Below are 25,592 nucleotides of genomic sequence, written 5' to 3'. Positions count from 1 at the left end.
AGATAGGCAGTCGACCGAAGAATTCCATACGAAATTATTTTATATTGCCTATTTGTGGGTATGGGGTCTGGCCGGTGTTAAGAAATGCTTTTTTTCAAGTCTATTCCTGTGATTATTGTGTCTATAGTATTGAGAGGTAAGTATAGACTTTTTATTCTTTTTTAATATTATGGTAAGCACTATTATTTCGCGATTGTCCACAATCTCACTTACTGGTAAGTGACCATACGGCCTAAGGTGCGTGGGACACGCTTGCCTGGTAAATGCCTATTCGCTCTAGCATTTAAAACTTCCAACACAGTCTGCGATAAAAAGTTCTAGTTAGGCACTCCCAGGCGTATCGGGTGAAAGTCCTCAGCGCTCCCCATTTGTCCGATCAAGTGAGGAATGCCATCAAACGCCACAAAAGATCCGTTCCAGTCCCTCTCTGATCTTTATAAGAACTAATATTCACTTGCAGAATTTTAGTTAGATGTTAAATATTTAAAAAAATAACTTATTATTTTTTTCAGCCACCAACTCGCAACGAAGAATAAAAGATGGAATAGATATCGAAGGCGATATGAATTACGTGGTAGGTAACTACTTCCTAATTCAGTAATTCCTAATGGGGTGACAGAGACATAAGTTAGGTATATATCTCATATTTATTATCTAATCTGTGACACTTGTAGATAATTCAGAAGACGATTTGCAGTCTTCTTGTATAGTGTGGGTTGTGAGATGGATGACTAACGGCATCAACCCTAGTATCAGGGTTCGTCAGTAAGTGTAACCAGGACCAACGAATGAACGTGCTTTCCGAAGCACGGATCATAAGATGATCAGCCTGTAATGTCTAACCAAACTAGGGATCCAAAGTGATATTTTTATGACATGTCCCTACCGGGAGTCGAACCCGGGACCTCCGGATCTTGAGACCACTCAACCATTGGACCACGAAGGCCGTTGCAGTGCAGGATTTGCAGTTTAGCTCCTTGTGAAGCAAAATTATAAGAAACATGGGTAATTAATTAACCGTATGGTGATAGCTTATTAATTAAAGTAGGCAAATAAAATAATATATTTATATTTTTGAGTTTTCCAGTAGGTATAATAATTTCAGTAATTTCAATAAGAAGAAATGGCGCTCAAATCACTTTTGGAAGTTTATTCAAGTGAATAAATGAAAATAAACGTCAATTTATTTGCATCATTCGCTATAATTTATGCTACTTATTAATAAGAAATAAAACTACCTAAAAATAATTTAGTAGTTTCAAATTGACTCATATAGTTCAAATTGACATTTAATCGGTATCGGATAATTTTCCTTGAATAATGCCATACAAAGTTTTCCCAAAGCGATGTGATGTGCTGATTCCAGTACAAACCATTTTAAATTTATTTTAAGTTATACCTGTCATTTTCTAATCCGCGAAAAGGAAAGGGATGGATAATCGACAGGCATAAAATCTATGGAACACACGTAAATTTTAGGCAGAAATTTAAAAATCCCTCTCAGAATATTGTATATTGGCTAATTAACCAACAGAATTAGGTTGACAGCACACGTCAAACGGGTTGCATATCAGAAAAGAACATTCATTCAATCATTTTAAAACTCCGGTCCGCGGAGGTCCGTGTTGCTCTATCTTTTAAAATTAACAGTTGTAAATCATTCTCTCAATGGTCCCGTTCCTTTTAGGTGGATGAGAAAATGACGGGTATAACTTAAAATAAAATTTGGAGGTGTCTGCAGTCGGGACAATTATTTGTATATTTTCCAGGCTTATTTGATCAAAGCACCGCATGCGCCTGTTATATATGATGCGTGGGTGTGCGGTGGAGCTATAGTACATCCTGAGTTCATCATAACTTCAGCAGCCTGCATAGAGGATGTCCAGTTCATGTACGCTATAGCTGGCTACAAGAAGTATGTAAATTTTAAGGACATCGATAATGATCCATGTACCAAAGCGTCTAAGAAGAAGATAGTTATCTCTTGTGTACCTAAAAGTAAGTAAAAGTGTTGCCAAAACCTTTCTTTGAATACTTCATAAAATATTTCCCTTTATGCTAAATAATAATATGTATTTACACCATAGACAAGATAGTTTTATGTTCCTGGCTAACAAACAGCCTCCAAACAGGTTAGACCGCAAGGCTCATGATCTAGAATTCCGGGTTTGATTCCAGATGGAAACAATGTCAAAATCACTTTGTGAGACTGTCCTTTATTTAGTAAGGACATTACATGCTTGAATCACCTGATTGTCCGAAAAAGTAAGACGATTCCGTGCGTCAGAGGGCACATTAAGCCGTTAGTCCCGGCTATTAACCGTAAAAACACCTCCATCAACCCGCAGTAGAGCAGCGTGGCGGAGAATGCTCCATACCCCTTCCAGTTGATTGAGGGGAGGCCTGTGCCCAGCAGTGGGACGTATATAGGCTGTTTAAATTGAAGTAAGACAACTTATTTTACGGTAAAAGTTTCTATTAACACATTTGTGTTACAAAAACACAACATAACAATAATATTATGGTCTTGATAGAAAATACTTTCTAAGATACACGTCTGAAAATATTTTTTTGGTGGCCAAGGTATTTAGCATCTATTACACAGCTCAGCAGAAATACTGAATACTTGCTTAGTCATCATCATCATCATCAGCCCATTAACGTCCCCACTGCAGGGGCACGGGCCTTCCCTATGGATGGATACGAGTAGGGAGAACGGGCCTTAAACCATCACGCGGGCCCAGTGCGGATTGATGGTTATTAACGACTGCTAATGCAGCCGGGACCAACGGCTTAACGTGCCTTCCGAAGCAAAGAGGAGCTCGAGCTGAAAACTTTTTTTTTTGTGGTCACCCATCCTATGACCGGCCTTTGCGAAAGTTGCTTAACTTCAACAATCGCAGATCGAGCGTGTTTACCGCTGCGCCACCGAGCTCCTCATGTACTTAGTAAGTAAGTTTTAATATAAGTACTTATAATATTTTTTTAGGTTACAATTTTGCGTACGAGAAAGTTACTAAGTGGGCGTACATAGATATTGGCGTGGTCAGAGTCGACACGCCGTATGACTTCAGTCTTAAAAGTCCCCTACCATCATGTTCGTGGGTTCCGCGTAAGATTGCTATTAACTATGACGTCAAATATCAGCAGCCAGGAACAGATACTATAGTCATGGGCTGGGGCCATGATTTAAAATGGCGACGGGTAAGCTTCTTCATGGCTTTATTATTTTATTACGATATTTTCTGTGGACGATGTAGGTATTACTATCGAATTTGTTTTCGAATTCATGTTTGGATCATAAACGATTAGTCACGTGCTCAGTGGTAAAGGAAAACATCGTGAGAAAACCCACATTCCCGAGAAATGCATTTTCGGAGGTATTTGACCTAGCCTGTACTGGGCTGGTCTTTCCCTCGCGGGTCGGAAGGTCAGACAGGCAGTCGTTTCTGTAGAAAATCGGAGCTGTCAAATCTTTAGGTTAGATAAGCGGACCCTGTGAAAAACGGGATAATACTAGGGGGATGATGATGACTCTTGCGACGAAAAATTCCACTCATCTATGATTTTGAGATAAATCGTCCCTCAAAGTTTTTGTTGCGGTGTCATTATATTACTTTATATCATTGTATACTTTAGCCGGATGACACAAAGGACTATAATCAAGCAACATTGAAGTACAGTCCCCTTCTAATACAAGACAAGGAAAAGTGTAAGGATTTCTATACCAATATAGATGGTATGGATAAGGTGATAGAAAAGTACATGATATGCGGTTTGGACGAAGGCAATATCAATTCAAAGGGTGATCAGATCGCGAGAAGCCACGCCTTGATAGATGGTTGTGCCAACAACTACATCAGAGTTGGTGGAATTGTAAGTTTTACATCGTACTTATAGGTATTATAACATAAGTTCACGACTACAGGGTATTAGTGACATCGTAACGAAAACTTTGAGGAATGATTCAGATCATGTTTCTGAGTTGATATCAAGTGAAATTTTCCGTCACAAAAGTATAGAACTGAAAATAATTAATAAAAACACTAAAATTTTCATGAATTTTCCGACAAGAAATTCCACTTGATATTAACTCAGAATCATGGTCTGAATCGTCCCCCTCAGTGTTCGTTACAATGCCCATAACTACTTGTATGGCTACCTGTATGTACTTGTACGGGGTGTATGTAAGTGACATCGTAACGAATACTGAGAGGGAGATGTCACTCTATTGCCCATATCTACTTGTATGGCTACCTGTATGTACTTGTACGGGGTGTAAGTGACATCGTAACGAATACTGAGAGTGATGATTCAGCTCATTATTCTGAGCTAATATGAAGTGGAATTTTCCATCGCAAAAGTATAAGATTTGAAAATAATTAAAAAAAAAACTAAACAGAATCATGAATTTTGCGACGGATAATTTCACTTAATATTAATTCAGAATCATGGTCTGAAACATCCCCTCAGTATTCGTTACGATGTCACTACCATCTTGTATTCCAAATTGGGTTAATGTGACATACATCCATCGCAAGATAAACTAGGTATTCGCGCTTCGCCGGCCTTTCTGTTAGACCAACGTGATAGATAGGTGGTGAACCGTAGCGCCGTCTATAATGGTCGATACAGTTGGATTGCTAGTGAAAACCGTACTTACAATAAATTAATAACTCATTGATGCAAATCCGATACCGGGGTTTGAACCGGCGCTTCCTGTTTGAGAAGCAAGCCAGTGTACAACACAGTGACTCAGATAAGAAAATCAAATAAAATAATATTTTAAAAACTTACCTAAGTATAATTATGTTAACGACAAATATCACACGTCACAAAATGTAAGGTTGTGAGAAGCTGCAGTAGTTTTAGGCGGATGAGACGTTCGTTATGTAACAATTGACGATTCAAAGTGTAACTATGTTACCTACTGAATAAAATAAAATTAAATTAAATATATCTTTATTTCAGGCTCAGACCCATAGAATTACAATTAAAATGATAAAGAAAATAAGAGATACAGTAAAATTGTAAAAATAAAATAAAATAAAATTGTTAAAACTAAAATACCTACTCAACTGTAAATTTTAAATTACAAGGTCAAATCAGCTTCAAAATCTTAAGTTGTCATTCTGAGTAAATAAAGATATTTTTGAATTTGAATAAGGTCTCTTTCAATGAACAATATGTCTTCTCATTTAAGTATTTTGTTTTTACGATATGTCTTAAGTTGTCATTCTGAGTAAATAAAGATATTTTTGAATTTGAATAAGTTCTCTTTCAATGAACAATAGGTCTTCTCATTTAAGTATTATGTTTTTACGATACCTATTACTTTTACTCATCATCATTATCACTATCAGCCGTACGACGCCCACTGCTGGGCATAGGCCTCCCCCAAGGATCTCCACGACGATCGGTCCTGCGCTGCCCGCATCCAGCGGCTTCCCGCGACCTTCACTAGATCGCCGTTCCACTTTGTAGCGGGCCTACCCACTGAGCGTTACTTTTACTAGCTTAATTATTTTTTTCGTGTTAACAGTGCCAAAGTCCACAATCGTTAAATATCACAATATGGCCGGTCGAAACTGAGAAGCCAATAACACCACCACCTCCAAAATATTATACTCCTACTCAACCACCAGCATCAGACGCACCCTCTATTGATAATATCCCTTCCGACGTCGGCAATGGATCTGAAGACGATGCCACCATCACATTTGATGATATTGCATTCAGTTTCCGAAGAACAGAGATGGGAAGGAAACTGACCAATTTCTCAAGAAGGACAGGAATATGTCAGGTATACTTAGATTAATTGAATTGTTTCCTGTTGTGAACGGTAGAATTTAGAGCTCCCGAACTATACCTACGTCACGAACCTGACACTGCTTAAATAGTTTCGTTTTTTTAACATGTGGAACGAAACTTAAAAACAAATTAATATTTCAAATCAAATGATTTATTCGCATAGGATTCATGGTCTTGTCAAACAGTTGGTAGGTTTTATGTTCTAAGTATCACATAATCCGCTAATCCGAATCCCGGTGGGGACAACACAAAAATCACTTTGTGATTGATCCCTTGTTTTTGGTTAGGACATTACAGGCTGATCACCTGATTGTCCAAAAAGTAAGATGATCCGTGTTCGGAAGGCACGTTTAGTCACGGTTACTACTTACTGATGTAAGTAAGTAGTCGTTACATGAGCCATGTCAGGGGGCTTTGGTGGCTCAATAATAACCCTGACACCAGGGTTGATAAGGTTGGTAATTCACCTCACAATCCACACGATAGAAGATGATCCGCTAGATATAAGCATGCGAAAATTTACGAGGTAAGTAGGTACTCAATTAACTAATATAAATCTGCTTACTAACTTAACTAACCTAATATAAGATAAGATAACATTACCTACTGTATTACCTGAGCATCACCAGAAAGAATTAAAAAATAAACATTACTTACAACATAACATAAGCTCTAAAACATTGAACGGGAAAATAATTGTTACAAATATTCTGTCAAAAAAATTAAATGGAAGATTTTATTATAAAAGTCGGAGATACCAGTGGCGAAGATTCTTTAAGTTTTTGTAGCGATACGTTAGATGATTCAGATGAATAAATATTAACTTAAATGAAAACGTAGTATTGCCATGTCGACCTGTCGTCTACATTACAACGGTCGAGCTAACTGTGTTAGTGAAAACTGCATACAAAAATATTACATTTCTTTGATAATGGAGGATGAATATTTTTTCAGAACGATCATGGAGGCCCTCTAGTGACTTGGGTCGGTAAAAATGAGGTCCTTATAGGCGTGGCCTCTGTGTTCAGAGTATCTCAGAGGTTTGATTGCATTGGACCCTTCCTCTTCACCAGCACTCAGTGCAACGGAGCGTTCTTGAACTGTATCATCAACAATATGACTAGGTAAGGTTTCCCCATGATATAAGAAGACCAGGTAAGCTCAAAAGTGACAGCTAACATTTCAAGGTTAGCCCAGCTGACGTCATCCCACCATGCGTTGCCATTTTGTAAAAAATAAATTATCCACGACCAATGTTTTTATATTTACTTTGCAAGGAAATTTTGAACTTTTAGTAAAAGATTTACTTACAGTTATAATGTTTTTTATATATGTGACAAGCAATAGTAATTAAATACATTAGTCAGTTATTCACTTAATTTTCTATAATAGAATTGACGTCCTTGGAATGTTGGAGACACCAACGGCGGATAAGAAATGACAAATATAACTTAAAATAAAATTAGATGGTGTTTACAGGAATTAGCACCAATGTATAGAAGTAATGATAGCATATTACTTGACAACATTTACAGCACCCGAAGAGACCCAGTCTGCGAACAACCGGCAGAAGAAAGAGGCTTCGAAATAGTGGAACGAAGAATATCATGGAAACATCATCCTGACGGGTAAGAAATCATTTTGTCAGATACTATTTTAAGTAACGGGTAGGTGAACTCCATTTCATCGCATTATGGTTGTTCTTCGAACACCTGAAGTCAATACCATTATCGTAAAAGCAAAAAAATATCCTGGAATCCTTTTGTCTTTTTACAAATATCCATTTAGGACTTATCTATGTAGCCAACTTACGTAAGTTTTAACTGGATATTTTCAAACGTATACAGGGTGTTAGTGACGTCGTAACGAATACTGAGGGGGATGATTCAGACAATGATTCTGAGTATCTGAGTTGACATGAAGTGGATTTTTCTGTCGAATAATTCATGAAAATTTAAGTGTCTTTTTAAATTATTTTCCGTTCCATAAATTAATAATGAATTAAGAAAATTCCACTTGATATCAACTCAGAATCATGGTCTGAATCATCCCTCAAAGTTTTCGTTACGACGTCACTAACACCCTGTATAGTTTATATACCCACTCCTCGTCAGCGTTTGAGTCCCACGGAATTCGAGCCGAGCCTAATAACCGGCACAAATCCTGAAACGACGTGATATCAATTATCTTGACCCAAACATGAATTCAAACTCATAATGTCGAATTCAGTGGTACTGAGCCGATAACAAAATAATCAAGTCACCTATTGTAGATTTGCCGCATATGGCATTAACTATTTGGCCGGACAAATGGGTAGCTGCGGGCTTTCACCTAGTACAAAATTTAAGACGATAACCTCGAGGGTGTCCAGATGGGCGCGAACCTCAGCTCAGAGCCATCGGAATAATACTACGTATAGAACGGCAACTCTCCGCTCCCCACCAGCGGCTGAGCTAGGTTTACCTCACCCCTTTAGGTCTTACTTTAGTCATTAGTCTTCAATTGTATGGCGTCAGATGTCACACACACACACACACACACACACAAATGCGCGTGTACGATAACGTCAATGTGTAGCGTCTGTGTAAAACGAGGTTTTTTCTATGAAGTGACCGGGCGTCATATGTGAGGTTTATTTTTGTGAAGTATTAATTTTATTGTAACTGTTACTTATAGACCGGCTGCAAATGAACATGCGGACGACGTTTTTGATAGTCGATATCCTATTCATTATTAAATTCTAAATGGGCCATGATGCGGTTATAAAGTACCTATTTGAGACACCCTAGAAGTCTCAATGTGTCATACTACTGAAGAACTCGATAAACCAAGAGAGAACGAAGAATGAATAAGCGATAGTTATTTTCCTATTAAAACTCAGTTAATAAATAATTGTTTATTGAACAACTTCTGTAATAATAATAATTTATTTTAAGTATCTTAAGATTTATTTACACTGATGTTAGTAAATCTTATAATTATCTAGGTATTAATAAAATAGTACATAATACATTAATCAATGGATTTTTTTTTCACGCAACAACCTTAGTTAAGTAATTGTATTTAAACAATAATTTACTTTTTGTTGGGTATGAAACTACGTCTGGGTTATTAAGAAGGGCACATCGAACCAATTTAACTAAAAAAGCAATATTGCAATTTGACGTTTGCGCATGTAGAAGTAAGTGCGCAATGCAAAACTTTGATGTAGCCTTTTTGACCCTTCTGGTATTTCTGGTATTGGTATTTCCAATATACGAGTACCACGAATTTATTTAAATTTACTTGAATAAACCTACTTATTCCGTCAGTCATTGCTATTACATGACAGTGTAATATTAAGCTGCGCGTCCACTTTACCGGATCGGTGTGGATCGCAGCGGACGATTTCACATAGGTCAGGATTTACATACATTATACAAACTCAGACCTATTTCCCACCAGGGTAGGCAGTGACTATGTTAGTCCATTGGCGTCAGAATCTCTTTCTTTGTATTATTTCCTATTGAAGTGTGTTCACACATCAGCAAATTCGCGCTGAACGTTACCATGACAACTTAAATAGTCATTAAATACCATTCTTATTGGACTTGTTTCCAGGCCATAAACATAAAACAGTCGGGTAAAAACAGATGTGCTAGATCTTCACCAGTGGACATGCGCAGCTTTGAAAGGAAGAATAACATTGATTTAAATTAGCTAGTAAATTAGTAAGTATGTCCATAAATCAAAGCGTCATTACTTATACTTTTTTGGATTTCTTCAGAAATTGTGCACCATGGTAGCAATATCCTTGAATTTTTTATTATAAAAACGAATTACAAACCATTCAAGGCTCTCTGAATTCTTCATTTCGAGGTTATTTACACGGCCATAATGGTACTTTCTTAATTATTTTTATCTATCTACTGCGTTTAGCGTATATCCGCGCATATCACTGTTTGTTTCTCAAATATTTTGTGACTGTGGTGTGTAGATATTGAAGTAAGTTTCTCACACTGAAGTCAGTTTCTTATTTTCTCCTCTTATCTTCACCCATAACATGTTCGGATATGATAGTAGATAGAGTTGAAGAGAAAAACTGTTTACTTTAATTATGACATTTGATAAGCGAACCCTGGGCGTTTTGAAAAAAAAAATGATTGAAGGTAAGGTATAATACGCGACTTTGCAAGGCTTTTCCGACTGTATACGTTACCATTTTGCAATAAAATTCACATTGATATTACCAATTTAGATAGGCAGTCAACCGAAAATTCAATATCAAAAATTTTATTTTATACTCCCTATTTGTGGCGATGGGGTAAGGGCGGTGTTAAAATGCTTATCTCCATCTGTGCGTTTTTTGTGTTTATAATATTAAGAAGTAAGTACCTTAATTATATTTTTATTTCTGTTTCAAAATAAGTACTTCGTCATATGTGTCCATGAACTTCAAAGACAACAAGGTCACACGACTACTTGGTAAAAAAAAATTCAAATGTATTTATTGCATTGCTACAGGTCAAGAAGGTCTTAAACAATATTACATACATCCACTGCAGCATACCAGTCTAGGTGTACAATTTTAATTCTAATATATTTAATAATAATAAAAACACTTTATTGCACACAAATTCACAAAACATTTACAGGATAAACTTATTTAAATTACAATTTCAATTAGATACTTGGTGCTTTTTTGGTACTTGGTGATATGGACCTACCAATGTGATGCACGCGCGTTGTATCTATATCTTAGGGACTTTATGGATAGAACAGGAATCTAGTTGGACTTTTAAAGAGCTGGGGGTCTAAAATGGTCACACTCATCAATTCATCTAAGAAGCAATATTGCAATTTGACATTTGCGCATATCAAAGTAAATGTCAATAACTTATGTCAAATAGCAATATTGCTTTTTAGGTGAATTGCTCCTATGTGGCTTTCTTAGCCCTCCTAGACGCACTCCATACTTTTTTATTTTACTCCAGCTGAGAAATGTTGATGAAATGAGATTTAAAATGAATACTATTATGTTTTCAGCAACCGATTCGCAACGAAGAATAAAGAATGGATTGGATGTTAACAATGAAGTTAAATATATAGTGAGAATAAGATAATAACTAGAATCGCTTCTTTCTTAAGTATGGTTTCTGGCTATAGTTATTGGCCGAGTGCTTATTTGAATGCTGTAACATATTTGATGACATTTTATGGTTATATTTTGTTACAAAATTTCTGTGAAGGGCAGTAGGGTATCAAAAGTTCTCTTTTTAAAAATACTCTACAGAATTGGGTAGTTTCCTAGGTCACAGATAAATTATGTAAGATTACTAAATAAAGACAGATCTAAAGGGGAAAAAAACGTTTTCATTTTTCTATTTAACTTATTCATGAATTTTAATAATACTATTTGACAGGTTGCTTTTCAAATTAGATCCAGCTTACGACATGGTATCAACAGTGGCGGCAAGTTGTCTTTGATTGCTTGTGGCTCTGCCTACCCCATATATATATATATGCTTTTCAAATTCCATAGTCATTTCGTGTTTTGACGTTTAGTGAAAAGTAACTGATTTGACTAGTTGGAAACTACCCAATTAATAGAATAAAATAAATAACACAACATAGCATCTCGCCTGTACTCTTTGCTAGCTATGTTTAACTCCCTTATAATACAGGGCGAGCCTATTGCCACTAATAAAATAAATAATTGAAAATTTCCAGGCTTATTTGATCAAAGCTCCGCACGCGCCAGTTATATATGATGCGTGGGTGTGCGGTGGAGCTATAGTACATCCAGAATTCATCATAACTTCAGCAGCGTGCATAGAGGATGTTCATTTCATGTACGCTATAGCTGGTTACAAGAACTATGTAAATTTTAAGGAGATCGATAATGATGCGTGTGCGAAGGCAGCTAGGAAAAAAGTCGTTATGTCTTGTGTATCGAAAGGTAATTCATTATTATATTTATTTATGTACACGATCTACACGAGCTCATTCCACCATCCCCCTTTTATCTTCGGACTTTCAGACGTACGGCCGGGTTCCATCCCTATTTGGTGGATATCCCAACTATTCGCACAAAGCGCTTCGCATCGTCCTTCATTATGCGCACTGCTAGGGAGTGGAATTCTCTGCCGTCTTCTGTATTTCCGAATCAAAGCCAGAGTGAGCACCTTCTGGGCGAGCTCGCTCCATCTTAGGCCTCGTCATTGCCTTCGGGCAAGTCTGGGGCCAAGAGCAAACCCATCAAAGGTAAAAAAAATCTTTTTTAGATTACAAATTCGCATACGATAAGGTCAATGTGTGGTCATACATAGACATTGGTGCTGTCAGAGTGGAGTCGCCGTACGATTTCAGTGTGACTGAGCCCCTCCCATCATGTTCCTGGGCTCCCGGCATGATTGACATAAACTATGACGTCAAATACCAACAGCCAGAAACGGACGCTATTGTCATGGGATGGGGACATAAAGATAAATGGCGTGTGGTATGTATGTGTTTATATGGATATTTTTTATTTCTTTACCAACTTCTCTTCTGTATGTATGGAGAACTGGGGAGTTAAAATGGCAACATCGAAGCAATTCACCTAAGAAAGCAATATTGCTATTTGACATTTGTTTGCACTGCGCACTTACTTTTATATGCGCAAATGTCGAATTGCAATATTGCTTCGATGTGGCCATTTTAACCCCCTGTTATCATCATCTCCTTAGCATTATCGCGTTTTTCACATTGTCCGCTTACCTAACCTGAAGATTTGACAGGTCCGGTTTTTTACAGAAGCGACTGCCTGTCTGACCTTTCAACCCGCGAAGGGAAAACTAGCCCAATATAGGCTAGGTCACATACCTCCGAAAAAGCATTTCTCGGGAATGTTGGTTTTCTCACGATGTTTTCCTTTACCACTGAGCACGTGATAATCATTTATGATAAACACATGAATTCGAAAACAAATTCGACAATGATCGGTTTATGGAGAGTTGTTATGTGCATTAAAAAATTACAAAGAATTCAATGACGATAAAAACTAGAAGCTCAAATGTAGGTGGCAGCACTGTTGAGTGTTTCTAAATTTTGATAGTTCTCCATACTGTCCAGTTAAAATTCGTGATATATTCCTATAAAATGTGGAGCAAAGTCTGAAGAAGTTACGAAAAAAAGCCGTCAGTTGGAAAAAGGCAGTTTTTATTGAAAATTACACTTCTTCTTTCCAATCTTTAGGGAATAAATATAATACTATGATTTTGTAAACGCTGCGCAAAGGGTTATAATATGACCAAAATAGACAGTTTTTATGCTCATTGTACCGAACTCACTTTTTAAGTTTAACTGTTGACTACGTAGGTACTTCTTAATAACAGTGGTTGATAGAACTTGTATCTACCACTATTTTTTATTCTTTTGACGTGGTTTATCGTAGATTTACCGTATATGATGTTAACTACTTGGCCGGAGTAAAAACATACTTTGGTTGTAACGATTAGTTGCCAACTTTGAACACGCAGGTTGTGCTGATGTTTTTGGTTACTTAGAGTGTTACAATCTATACAGCCGCTTTGAACGTTCCTAATTATTGGACATTCTGGATGTTGCTGACTATATGTATACCTTGACTGTCACTATTTGCTCCTGACTGTACCGTCTCTATTTTGAAAGCATCCAGGGGGGTTAAAATGGCCACGTTGACGCAATTCATCTAAGAAAGCAATATTGCAATTTCACATTTGCGCATATAAAAGTAAGTGCGCAATGCAAACAAATGTCAAATAGCAATATTGCTTTCTTAGATGAATTGCTTCAAAGTGGCCATTTTAACCCCCCAGATCGTCTCCAAATCTAAATATAAATGGTCTGTCTTAGCCGGGTGACACAGTGGACTATAATCAGCCAACACTGAAGTACAGCTCTGTACTTTTGCAAAAAAAAGAAGATTGTAAGGAATACTATAGAAATATAGATGGAATGGATGAAGTGATAGACAAATACATGTTATGTGCGACTAAGGCTGGCGGTATTGATGCGAAGGGAAACCTGTTCGTGCGGAGTCCACCGTTGGCTGATGGTTGCGCCAATAACTACGTCAGAATCGGCGGACTTGTGAGTTTTCTGTTTATTTAACCAGTACTTTCATAAGGTAAATACGGTACGGTAGGTAAATTAAGAAATAAGCATGTGAGCGCTACTCGCCATCAAACTTCATAAGTTTGGCGGGGGTGATTTGTAAATCTACCGTTTAAGTTTTTCATTGAAATAAATTGAAAAAAAAAATAATGTTGCTAATTTCTGTAGACGCCATCTAATTTAACTAAAACTCAACAACAAACTAAACTTTTTTTTTATTTTAAGTTATACCTGTCATTCTTCTCTCTTCTTCTATATTAACCGCTGAAAAGGAAAGGGACGGATGACTAACAGCTGTTAATTTTGTGTTGTGTCCGTTTGACGTGTGCTGTCGACTTAATTCTCTCGGGTTATTGGCCAATGTAAAATTAGATGTATGTATTTTAGAGGGTTGTTTTTGATTTCTGCTTAAAATGTACGTGTGTTCAATAAATTTTATGGCCGTCGATTACCCGTCCCTTTTCTTTTCGGTGGATAAGAAAATGACAGGTATAATTTAAACTAAAATTAGATGGTGCATAAAGCAAGACGAATATTTCTTTTTATTTTAACGTGACTTGTTGTAAATTTGCAACAAATAGCATTAATTACTTGGACGGAACGAAGACTTCAGTACTAAATCATCATCGTCTCCCTAGCATTATCGCGTTTTACACAGGATCCGCTTACCCAACCTGAAGATTTGACAGGCCCGGTCTGTACGGGTATTTCAGTACTAAATTATATATTTTTATATATTTTTCCTGTTCAAATTCAAATTCAAAAATATCTTTATTCAGTAGGTAACATAGTTACACTTTGAATCGTCAATTTTTACATAACGAACGCCTCATCCGCCTAAAACTACTGCAGCTTTTCACAACCTGTATATCCGGGGAAAAGAAGCTGCAAAAAAAAAAGCCTTGGCACAGGGCCCTAACCGTTCTTTTTTTTAAAATAAACATATAATATTGTTATACAATTGATTAATTTAGCTGCCTAATATCAGTTCTCAGACAGTTAATCCCATGCATTCATATCTTCTATATGTTTTAACAGTGCCAAAGTCCGGAAGTGTTGAAACATCTCACAATATTGACGGATGAAGAAACAGAGAAGCCAATAACTCCACCACCGCCTCCAAACAACTATCAAAATCCTTCACACGAGCCAACACCTGCAGAAGCCCTTGTACCCGATGTGACTTACAAAAGTTACAGTGCCAGCGACAGTGTCAACGTCAAAGGAACTGATGACGACACAACTATCACATTTGATGACATTGCATTCAGATTCCGAAGGACCCAAATGGGGACGACACTTACCAACTTCTCAAGAAGAGTAGGAATATGTCAGGTAGAAAATTTCGTCATATCTTAGCAAAAGTAGCTTACGTAGCCCTGGCGACAAAGTGGCAAACACTTGATGAGTCAATGCTACTCAAAAATAACCTCTCACGACTTTAGAAGCACCATAACACAGCATTAACACCTTCACACGGTCAATGTGAATCATAACATTGTTAGACAGATTATTTACGTAAAAAGAATCCCATTTCAGCATTCCAAACAAACTCTCTCGGCGCTTTTTTAAAAAATTTCATTCTCATGTGATTTACTTACAAAGAGTTCAGGAAAAATCATTATAGATACGGCTAACCAACTATCACGTTGGTCTATCAGAAAGCTCGGTGAGGTGTGAGTACTTAGTTCATCTTGCAGTGGATGTATCTCTGACTACCCGAATTGGTATGTTATATTATGTATGTTAGTAACGGTTGTTATTGTTACAGAACGATCATGGCGGCCCTCTTGTGACCTGGGTCGGTAAACATGAGGTTCTAATTGGCGTAGCCTCTGCGTTCAGAGTATCTCAACATTACGAATGTATTGGACCCTACCTCTTTACTAGCACGCAGTGCAATGGAGCCTTCTTAAACTGTATCATCAATAATATGACTAGGTATATCATCATTAGGCCTTGTCCATCTTGTCTCTTCTTCTTCTATCGTGTGGGTTGTGAGGCAAATTACCAACCTCATCGACCCTGGTGTCAGGGTTATTATTGAGCCGCCAAAGGCCCCTGACATGGCTCATGTAACGATTACTCACGTACATCAGTAAGTAGTAACCGGGACCACTGCCGAAGCACGGATTACCTTACTTTCAGACAATCAAGTGATCAGCCTTTAATGTCCTAAGCAAACTGGGAATCTCAAAGATGATTTTTGTGATATGTCCCCACCGGGATTCGAACCCGGGACCTTCGGATCGTGAGCTCAACGCTCAATCACTGGTAGACCTGTCCACTAGAGCGGGCTCGAGAAGAGAAAAAAAAGATTATTTTCAGATAATTGCAAATCTATAGGTTGTTAGTAAAAAAAGTGCTTAGAAAACTATATTAGTACAACCTGACAACATAAATACAATAAAATATTAGCCAATATAAGCAATGTAACGACAACTCGAAGCAATTGATGAATACTCACGCTCTGATTGGTTCACTTCGGAGTCGCATTTCTAGGACCATATGTATCACTACCAACTTAATTGCTGTCAATGTTATTGATAATTGTAGTATTTATACAAATATTTTGAGTATCTAAGACAAATATACGTACACTAGCCTGTTCGCCCACGACTTTCAACCCCTTTTTTAACCCCTTAGGGGTTGAATTTCACAATATCCCGTCTTAGTGAGTATTTACGTCTTAAACGGAACCCACATGCAATGTTTGAGACTCCCAGAATTTGTAGTTTCGGAGATTTCGTGATTAATCAGCGAGTGGTATTTCGCTTTTGTATAGAAGATTCAACTTTAATTTTCCGCTTATTTCATCATCATCAATTTAAGAGCTACGCTCTTGCCGGTGTAGCATTTTCCATTCCAGTTTATCAAAGGCAAATTCCTTGACTTCCCTATAAGATACGACGTTAACCTTTTCTTTAATCTGTTCCATGTAAGCTCTTCCTGGTCTTCCACTTCCCCTCTTTCCTTTTAGCTTTCCGCTTATTTATATACTTAATTTTATCTTTATACTTCTATTATCTTCTAGTACCCGAAGAGATCCCGTCTGTGATCTACCGCCAGGAGAACGAGGGTACGAGATAGTGGAACGAAGAATTTCATGGAAACACCATCCTGACGGGTAAGGAACTATAAAATATTAATAGTGTGGTAAGACGTAAATGTGGTGTAAAAGACGATACAGTGACTAATATGGATGTAATTTTTTGATTCGAAATAAATAATTGTATTTAGTTATTTATTTACTAAGATTGAGAAGGGAATGTTAGGTTGGTTTAGACACGTAGAGCGGATGAAGGATAATAGAATTGCAAAAGCGGTATATAAAGCGAAAGTTGATGGTAGGGCTGGCAGATGAAGACTTACTTACATTGAGCAAACTGGAGATGTCCTTAGGAAAGGTTTAATACGATCTACTCTGAACCGGCGTGCGTGTATGAAGCGATTTATGAATGTAGAGGAAGCAAGAGAAGTGTATCAGGATCGAAGCAAATGGAATTCTATAGTCTCTGCTTACCCCGGTCAACTATAATATTTAACTAGGAAAACAATAAAAAAATATTCAGCAATAGACAATAATACCTAACGTCAGAGTTCTTAAAGTCGACCATCGACTTTGCCTGAACGAAAAGAAGAAGAGTAAAAAATATATTTTGGAAGCTGTTTTTATAAAGTAGATCCCTATGCATGTTTTAGGCGAGCTCCACTGTAAACCTTAAAAATTGGTCATTGTGACTTAATAATCTATAAAGTGATAGTTTGATTGGCGCACTGTAACAGATTCCATATGGCCAATATTTATTAATTATTAATATTTATTTATATTTATTTTTGTAAAATTTAATCATTTTTATTACAGGCCGGCTGCGAATGAACCTCCAGAGGACTTCTTCGAGAGACCACAAAATCCTATAAATAATTATTAAATTAAATAAGGACATTTTCGACCAGTCATTATATTTTGGAAACCTCATAACTGTCATAATTATCATCGTAGGAGACTAGAAACCCAAAATGTGAAGAGGAATTTTATTATATTTAAGGGAAAGAAAACTAAAAGTACTTATTTTCCTATTAAAAGAACTTTGTTAAATAATTGTTTATTGAACAAAGTCTGCTTAGGTATGTAATTTATTTTAAGTATCATGCATAAGACTCATACAATCTTGATGTTAGTAAATCTTAGATCTGGGTTTTAGTAAAATAGTACATAATTAATATTTGTTTTCTTTTAACAACATAATACCAGAGTAGTTGAAATTGTCGTCAGAAATCTTTTACATCTGGCTTGATATATAGCTACCTATTTGACTGGGTCAAAGTTAAATTATCAAATGCTAACGTAGAAATATCTTATTTTTCTGTTTGAATTATTTTCAAACTATTACGACGTTTGATCGCTTCTGTTGATGACGTCACAATACAGTATTTCCATAAAAAACTTCAAAGAAAACTTTCGATTTGACGTTTCGTAAAAAGTATCTCATTTGACTTTGTTAAGTACCTAGCCTTTTCATCAACATAAAATACCAACAATAAAATCGTACCCTTGGTAGAAAAGAGTCGTATGTTATATACGACTTTCGTCGTAGGTTACAGTTAGGATCTATGTTTTATACGCGAATAGATCGTACCTTTTTACTTTAGAGCATTTGCGTGTAGTCTGTCAAAGATGACAACAAAATACAGATTCAATGACAACAAGATTCAGTGAAATGTTTTCTACTACATCTACTTGAGCAGATCAAAGCGAAAGGCCAGAAAAAATTCGTGCTGTGGATTCCTAAAATAATTAAATCCACTCCGATCATAGTAAAACAATTAAACTAGCAATTTTTGGAATGGATTTAGCGATCAAAGCTCCATTTGCTTTAGGATTATATCAAAGGACCAGGTGTTTTATAGACCACGTTTTGTATAAATTTTCAATTACTCGCTAAAATTATCCAATTTTTCAATCATTTTACCTAATACGATTTTTGTTTCTCATTGAAATATTACGGCCCTGATATTTTATTTATTAAATAATAAAACATCATTAGTATTCCAAAGTGAGCATTATAAAAGACCCAAAAACGCAGGGTAATTAAACTTGAAACGGTTTTAGTAATAGTAGGTATAATACGGCCGAATTAACAATGTCGTATCACCTGCCTAACACACAACACGTTAAATGTGTTTTGAAATTAGTCGCTAGCGCAAGTCGATTTCACTGCATTGGGCGCCCAGCTTAATAATATTTTGTCCTTATACGTCTATTGTCATTCCTTCAAATATTTAACCATGAGTGGCTTTAGTATGTTCATTGATCCAAGTAAATTCAGATTGCGTACTTATTTTATATTATTCTCTTTGAGTAGTGCTATGTCTATTTGTGAATTTATTTATTTATTACATGGAAAACCAACAGCTTACAAAACAAAATAGACTTTAACAGAAAGCCAATTACAGGTTTTCACCAATAAAATCAGTATAGATCAAATCAGCCAATGTGAAGCGACTATTATAATGACGCAGATTCATTTTGAGTGTAATATTTGTGTATTATTCTGCCAGACAATTATTACTTTCATCGTCTGATTCCGTTTATAGTATGATTCCGTGTTTCGCTGTCGTTGAGGATTAATCCTTTCAAATATTTTTCCTCTCAGACGACGCCCTGAGCCGAGGTTCGCGCCCAACTGGGCACCTTCAGACTGTTGTCTTAAACGTTGTACCGGGTGAGAGTCTTCAGCGCTCCCCATTTGTCCGGCCAAGTAGTTAATGCCATCTGCGGCAAATCTACAATAAGTCACGTCACAAAACGTACAATAAGTCACGTGACAAAATTTTATCACGTTGCGTATGGACTAACGTCCTACTGGGCTCACAAAGTAATTTTTGTGACAGTAGTTATAACAGAGGATTGGTGCTGAGGGTTTTCCTGAACGTGAATTTGTATGTTACTAGTTTTCAATTAAATTCACACGGATACTACCAATTTAGATAGGCAGCCGACCGAAAATTCAATATGAAACGATTTTATTTTATACTACCTATTTGTGGCGATGGGGTAAGGACGGTGTTAAAATGCTTATCTGTATCGGTGTGATTTTTGTATCTGTAGTATTAAGAAGTAAGTACAATTTTGTTTCAAAAAGTTACAAATAACGTAAAATTTACATTTTCAAATAGATTTTAATTCGGATCTTCTTCTATCGTGTGGGTTGTGAGATGGAGTACCAACCTCATCAACCCTGGTGTCAGGGTTACTATTGAGCCGCCAAAAACCCTTGACATGGCTGATGTAACAATTACTAACTTACATGAGTAATTAAGTAGTAACCGGGACCAATGGCTTAACGTCCAACAACAACATAACAACAACAACCCAGCGACCTAATAGCAATTGAAGTCCATAGACTTGGGACTATAGGGGGTACTACTACTAGATCTTTGTACTATTAGGTCTTTGGAATATAACTCGACAGTCACGTGGTATTGACGTCCTAGGATGGGTAATATGAATCTATATCAAGAAGCATGGTGACGGGGTTAGGACTTTAGGACATAAACCGTGATTCGACTTTTGCGACGTGATGCGGTGGTTAAAAAGCCCACATTGAGACAATTCATCATCATCATCATCAATTTAAGAGCCACGCTCTTGTCGGTGTAGCATTTTCCATTCCAGTCTATCAAAGGCCAATTCCTTGACTTCCCTATAAAACACGACGTTAACCTTTTCTTTAATCTGTTCCATGTAAGCTCTTCTTGGTCTTCCCCTTCCTCTCTTTCCTTCTAGCTTTCCTTCTATGATGTTTTTAATGAATTCGTCGTGTCTTATTAGGTGTCCAATCATCTTGCCTCTTCTGTCCTCAATAATTCTCAGTATTAGAAACAATGCATCAGAAAATCAATATTTAAATTTGACATTTATGGATATAAAACTAAGTGTGCAATGCCAATAAATGTAAAATAGCAATAAGTATTGCTTTCTTTGATAAATTACTGTGCCTCTTTTAACCCCTGTTTTAAATTAATAATATTACAAACAAAATGAAACAAAAATTTACGAAACAAGATTTAAAATATTTAATGTTTCAGCTTCTAATTCGGAACGAAGAATAAAGAATGGAATGGACGTAGATAGTGATGTTAATTATATGGTGAGTGTTACAATAAGATGGTAAAAAAGTCATGTCAGAAAACGGGGACCTCAGGTTCTCAAACTCAAAAATATTTTTTTTCATTAGGTATTACTTTGAATCGTCATTTTTACATCATCATCAGCCCATTAACGTCCCCACTGCTGGGGAACAGGCCTTCTCTATGTATGGATAGGGAGGTCACCCATCTTATGACCGGCCTCGAAAGTTGCTTAACTTCAACAATCGCAGACCGAGCGCGTTTACCGCTGCGCCAGCGAGCTCCTCGTCATTTTTACATACCTAATAAATTGTATTTTTTGTCGAACGTCGCATCCGCCTAAAACTACTGCAGCTTCTTACATTTTTTCTGTCATGTCGTCGAATGTGGCTAGCAAAGCTGAACTTGGTTTTGAATAGCCTATCACATTAGATGCAAAAAAAATGTCGTCCCACAAAATGAAGTAATAAACATTTATTAATTAAAATAAACATCTATTAACTTAAATAAACGTTTATTAATTTTAAATAAACATTTATTAAATTAATTTACGTTTATACATTTAAATAAACATTTATTCCTGTTTCAGGCTTACTTGATCAAAGCACCGCACGCGCCTGTAGCGTATGATGCGTGGGTGTGCGGTGGGGCTATAGTACATCCAGAATTCATCATAACTTCAGCAGCGTGCATAGAGGATGTCCAGTTCATGTACGCTATAGCTGGTTACAAGAAGTATGTCAATGTTAATGAAGTAGAAAAAGATGAATGCGCGAAGGCAGCTAGGAAGAAAATCGTTGTGTCGTGTGTGCCTAAAAGTGAGTACCTATTATTCGTTAAAAAAAAAACGGCCAAGTGCGAATCGGACTCGCCCATGAAGCAAGTACGTTCCATAGCAGCAAGTAACAATATAAAAGTTCTTGTAGTTTGTTGTAACTTTGATCGATGTGTGTGTGTTTTGTCGGTGTGATGTGTGTGTTGTGTCTTTGTGTGTGTGTTTGTGTTTTGTGTTGTGTGTGTGATATTGTGTATTTTATTCATATCCCCATACCAACCGTATCAGCTGATCGCGATTTTTTTTTATATTTTGACCCATGTTCCTTGATCTTGACCCTGACCATGACCCTAGTAGGGCGATAGCGATAAGCGCTGAATGAGGGAAATCGTCGACCACGGTAGCGGGTTCGGTATCGGGGTTCTGGAGTGTTTGTTGTCGCGAGCTGATTAGCCGCCTCTGTGGCTAGAAGAATCGGGTTATCGGGATCGTATATTACGTTCTTCGGACGGGTATTTGACTTGTCGTACATACATACATACATAAACTCACGCCCGTAATCCCTAATGGGGTGGGCAGAGCCACAAGTAATCAAAGACAACTTGCAGCCACTGTTGATACGATGTCGTAAGCTGGATATGATGAACCTTATGGTGATAAGGGATCAGCCTATCGCCCATAACATTAGTCCATCATGTTAAAGGACACAATCCCTCTGTCGGTTTTTACGACATGCCCGGGAAGACAAGCAGCTGAACGTTTTCTATGTTTTTTATTTGCTCCCAGAACAGCATAGAAGCAACTGACTTGTCGTCAGCGGAAACAATGATGACGTCTGCCTGTCTTGTTAAAGAGGTATTATATATGGTATTTAATAATTTTATTTTTTGTTTAGATTACGAGTTCGCATACGACAAGATGGAGAAATGGTCCTACATAGACATTGGGGTTGTTAGAGTGGAGTCGCCGTACGATTTCGAAAATACTTTAGCCCTTCCGTCATGTTCGTGGGCTCCACGGAGCATCGAAATCAACTATGACGTCAAATATCAACAGCCAGGAACCGATACTATGGTTTTGGGCTGGGGACACACTGAGAAATGGCGTACTGTAAGCGTTTTTTCTATTTGACTTTTTATGGCGTCGTAATCGAAATTCAAATACGTTCTTCCCGATATCTTCCGTTAATTTTAACACCTCATGTAACTTATTCGTCAACTACCTACCTCGTTTTATTTTTATAGTAGAAAATAGAAATATTGTAATTCGTACGCTTGTCTCAAACATATATTATATTAAAATATTTTTAAGTTTCTCATGTAAGTGAATTGTAAAATTCTTATGAGAATAAAATTTTCTTAAACCTGAATTTTAATATTCAAATCAATAACATACATTTTGAATCATTCATAATCAATCATGATAAAACCACCCTTACACAGAACAGAACAGTCACCTTTAGTTTAAATCTTTTGTCTCTTTCATACTTCACGGTTTCATCCTCTTATTCTCTCGCACACGCTCATACGTCATCCTAATGTCGTTCCGTGTCTACATAAACTTCTTCTAGATTTGGAAAATTGTTTCATTATGATTTCGCTTTTTCTCAGCTGTAACTACCATTGTTACACTTTCCATGTCAAGCGTCCCGTTTCCAAAATGTAAATGTAAATGTTTTGCCTTAGCCGGGTGACCCAAAGGATTATAATCAGCCAACATTGAAGTACAGCCCCCTTCTTTTACAAGACAAAGAAATTTGTAAGGAATCCTACAAAAATATCGCAGGCATGGACGACGTAATTGACAACTACATGATTTGTGGAAACAGTGCGGGCAATATAGATGCAAAGGGTAATATCATGGTCAGAACTCTTCCCACGGCTGACGGTTGTGCTAACAACTACGTCAGGATCGGTGGACTTGTAAGTGTTAAGTTTGTTTACTAGCTTTTACATATTTATAATACAATTATCATTCGAACAAGGGTTAAATTGGGAGTTAAAAAAACATGTAATCATCCGAGCAAGTTCTATACATCGACTAAGGGACTGGGGAGCCGAGCCTCGCTCCCAACTGGGCACTCTCAGGCTTGTTGTCTTAAATTTTTTTACGGGTGAGCCCTCAGCGCTTCTGATTTTTCCCTCTTCAAAATAAAAAAGTCACGTCAAAATAGCCAAGGGACTTGACCTCTCCAAAAGATGGTCTATCTATATGGGCAATGGGTTGGTAACCAGTCCCCCAACGGTTCATCATACTGATATGGTCAAAAAAATGTGGGTGTATCAAGGATTTCTGGGTTTACATGCTAACTCCCAGTACTCCCACAGTTCTACAGAAATATATAACATAACAAAAATATAACAGAAATATATATAGCTTATGTACGTATAATTGCTGGGCACAAGCCTCCCCACAATCAACCAGAGGGGGTATGGAGCATACTACATCACACTTCTCCAGTGCGGGTTGACAGACATGTATAATTAAGTTTATATATCTTTTGGATACCTAATAAAACCAAGCATGTTTAAGTTTATAGTTAAAACTTTAAGTTAATTAATAGTTAAGCAGTTATTATCTCTTTCCCGGAAGAGATTTCTACTACAAATAAGCTGAATAATTGAATTAACTGATTGTATTTATATCCTGGTGCTTCAACAACTCAATTCATCTAAAAAGCAATATTCCAATTTGACATTTGTGCATGTAAAAGTAAGTATGCAATGACAATAAATGTCGAATAGCAATATTGCTCTCCTAGATATATTGCTTTTTAACACCCTCCCCCCCGTTCTCTGTACAATGAACTGTAAAAGAAGAATATGGGTTGAATCGATATTTTTTCCTGTGTTAACAGTGTCAAAGTGCAGAAATGTTAAAAAATCTCACAATGTTGCCGGATGACCTGGTAGAGGCGCCCATGAATCCACTGGTTGCAAAAAAAATACCTTCATTAAACCCACGGCCCGCAATAGCTCCCACTGCAAATTTTCCTAAGAATTTTAACGCCAAGGGAGCTGATGATGACACGACTATCACATTCGATGACATCGCGTTTCACTTCCGAAGGACTCAGACGGGAAAGAAAATGACCAATTTCTCGAGAAGGATAGGAATATGTCAGGTATTCTTCATCATGTCTCATTCTTCCGAATATTAATGTCAAGGAGATAGCCGTGGTTGAATGCCAATCTGTCCTGAGAGTTTGCTTACCAGGGCGTACGACCACGGTTATTTCCGGAAGTATTTCAGAGAAAATTTTCTTGTTTCAAATTCTTATATTTTAATAAAAATAGTACGTAGTCGGTACGTGAGTCAGGGGCTTTTAACGGCTCCATAATAACCCTGACATTTGGTTTGATGAAGTTGGTAATCTTACAACCCACACGATAGAGGAAGAAGTTTAAATGCCCTAAGGTATTGTCCTGTACAACTGAACTCGATTTACGCAGAATGTTTGTCTTATGCCCACATATTTATTAATAGTTTTGAAGCTAAACTTGTGAGGTAGCCTGTATTTATTGTAAATACAACATAACAAAACACCTGTTTCCTCGAAGGCAGATTTCCCCCATTCAGCATTAGTGAGAAGCATCTATATCATCATATAAATATAAGCCTCTCAGACGACGCCTGTGTTTTCTCTCCCTTTCCCCACATCCGATGTTAAGAATTTTATGATGACTGTTTTTTTTCAGAACGACCACGGTGGTCCTCTAGTGACATGGGTTGGTAAGAACGAGGTCCTTATCGGCGT

At 37.0% G+C, this 25,592-nt stretch overlaps 2 protein-coding genes across 2 annotated transcripts; both read left to right on the top strand.

Moving 5' to 3' along the window:
• Positions 1-562: 562 nt before the first annotated feature.
• On the top strand, positions 563-8,609 carry LOC126376948 (uncharacterized). Its single transcript, XM_050024498.1, has 8 exons — positions 563-574; positions 1,770-1,998; positions 2,990-3,204; positions 3,640-3,876; positions 5,543-5,803; positions 6,766-6,935; positions 7,347-7,439; positions 8,488-8,609. The coding sequence occupies exons 1-8, from the start codon at positions 563-565 to the stop codon at positions 8,546-8,548; spliced, it is 1,278 nt and encodes a 425-aa protein (XP_049880455.1). The 3' UTR covers positions 8,549-8,609.
• Positions 8,610-9,949: 1,340 nt separating this feature from the next.
• On the top strand, positions 9,950-17,865 carry LOC126376947 (uncharacterized). The gene is made up of 9 exons (XM_050024497.1): positions 9,950-9,959; positions 10,837-10,898; positions 11,521-11,670; positions 12,236-12,289; positions 13,666-13,902; positions 14,965-15,261; positions 15,698-15,867; positions 16,961-17,053; positions 17,792-17,865. Exons 1-9 carry the CDS (start codon positions 9,950-9,952, stop codon positions 17,856-17,858), a joined length of 1,140 nt encoding a protein of 379 aa, XP_049880454.1. The 3' UTR covers positions 17,859-17,865.
• The last annotated feature ends 7,727 nt before the right edge of the window (positions 17,866-25,592 follow it).

This window comes from Pectinophora gossypiella, chromosome 22 (genome assembly GCF_024362695.1).
Source record: "Pectinophora gossypiella chromosome 22, ilPecGoss1.1, whole genome shotgun sequence".
NCBI classification, from domain to species: Eukaryota; Metazoa; Arthropoda; class Insecta; order Lepidoptera; family Gelechiidae; genus Pectinophora; species Pectinophora gossypiella.
The sequence above is the reverse complement of the archived record's forward strand: the minus strand, read 5'-3'. Positions and strand labels throughout refer to the sequence as shown.

Bases quoted from the DNA above. Each gene is read 5' to 3' on its own strand.
- LOC126376948 (XM_050024498.1), top strand. The intron at 1,999-2,989 runs GTAAGTAAAAGT...ATATTTTTTTAG, and splicing joins TATCTCTTGTGTACCTAAAA to GTTACAATTTTGCGTACGAG. The intron at 3,205-3,639 runs GTAAGCTTCTTC...TGTATACTTTAG, and splicing joins ATGATTTAAAATGGCGACGG to CCGGATGACACAAAGGACTA.
- LOC126376947 (XM_050024497.1), top strand. The intron at 13,903-14,964 runs GTGAGTTTTCTG...ATGTTTTAACAG, and splicing joins ACGTCAGAATCGGCGGACTT to TGCCAAAGTCCGGAAGTGTT. The intron at 17,054-17,791 runs GTAAGGAACTAT...TTTTTATTACAG, and splicing joins TGGAAACACCATCCTGACGG to GCCGGCTGCGAATGAACCTC.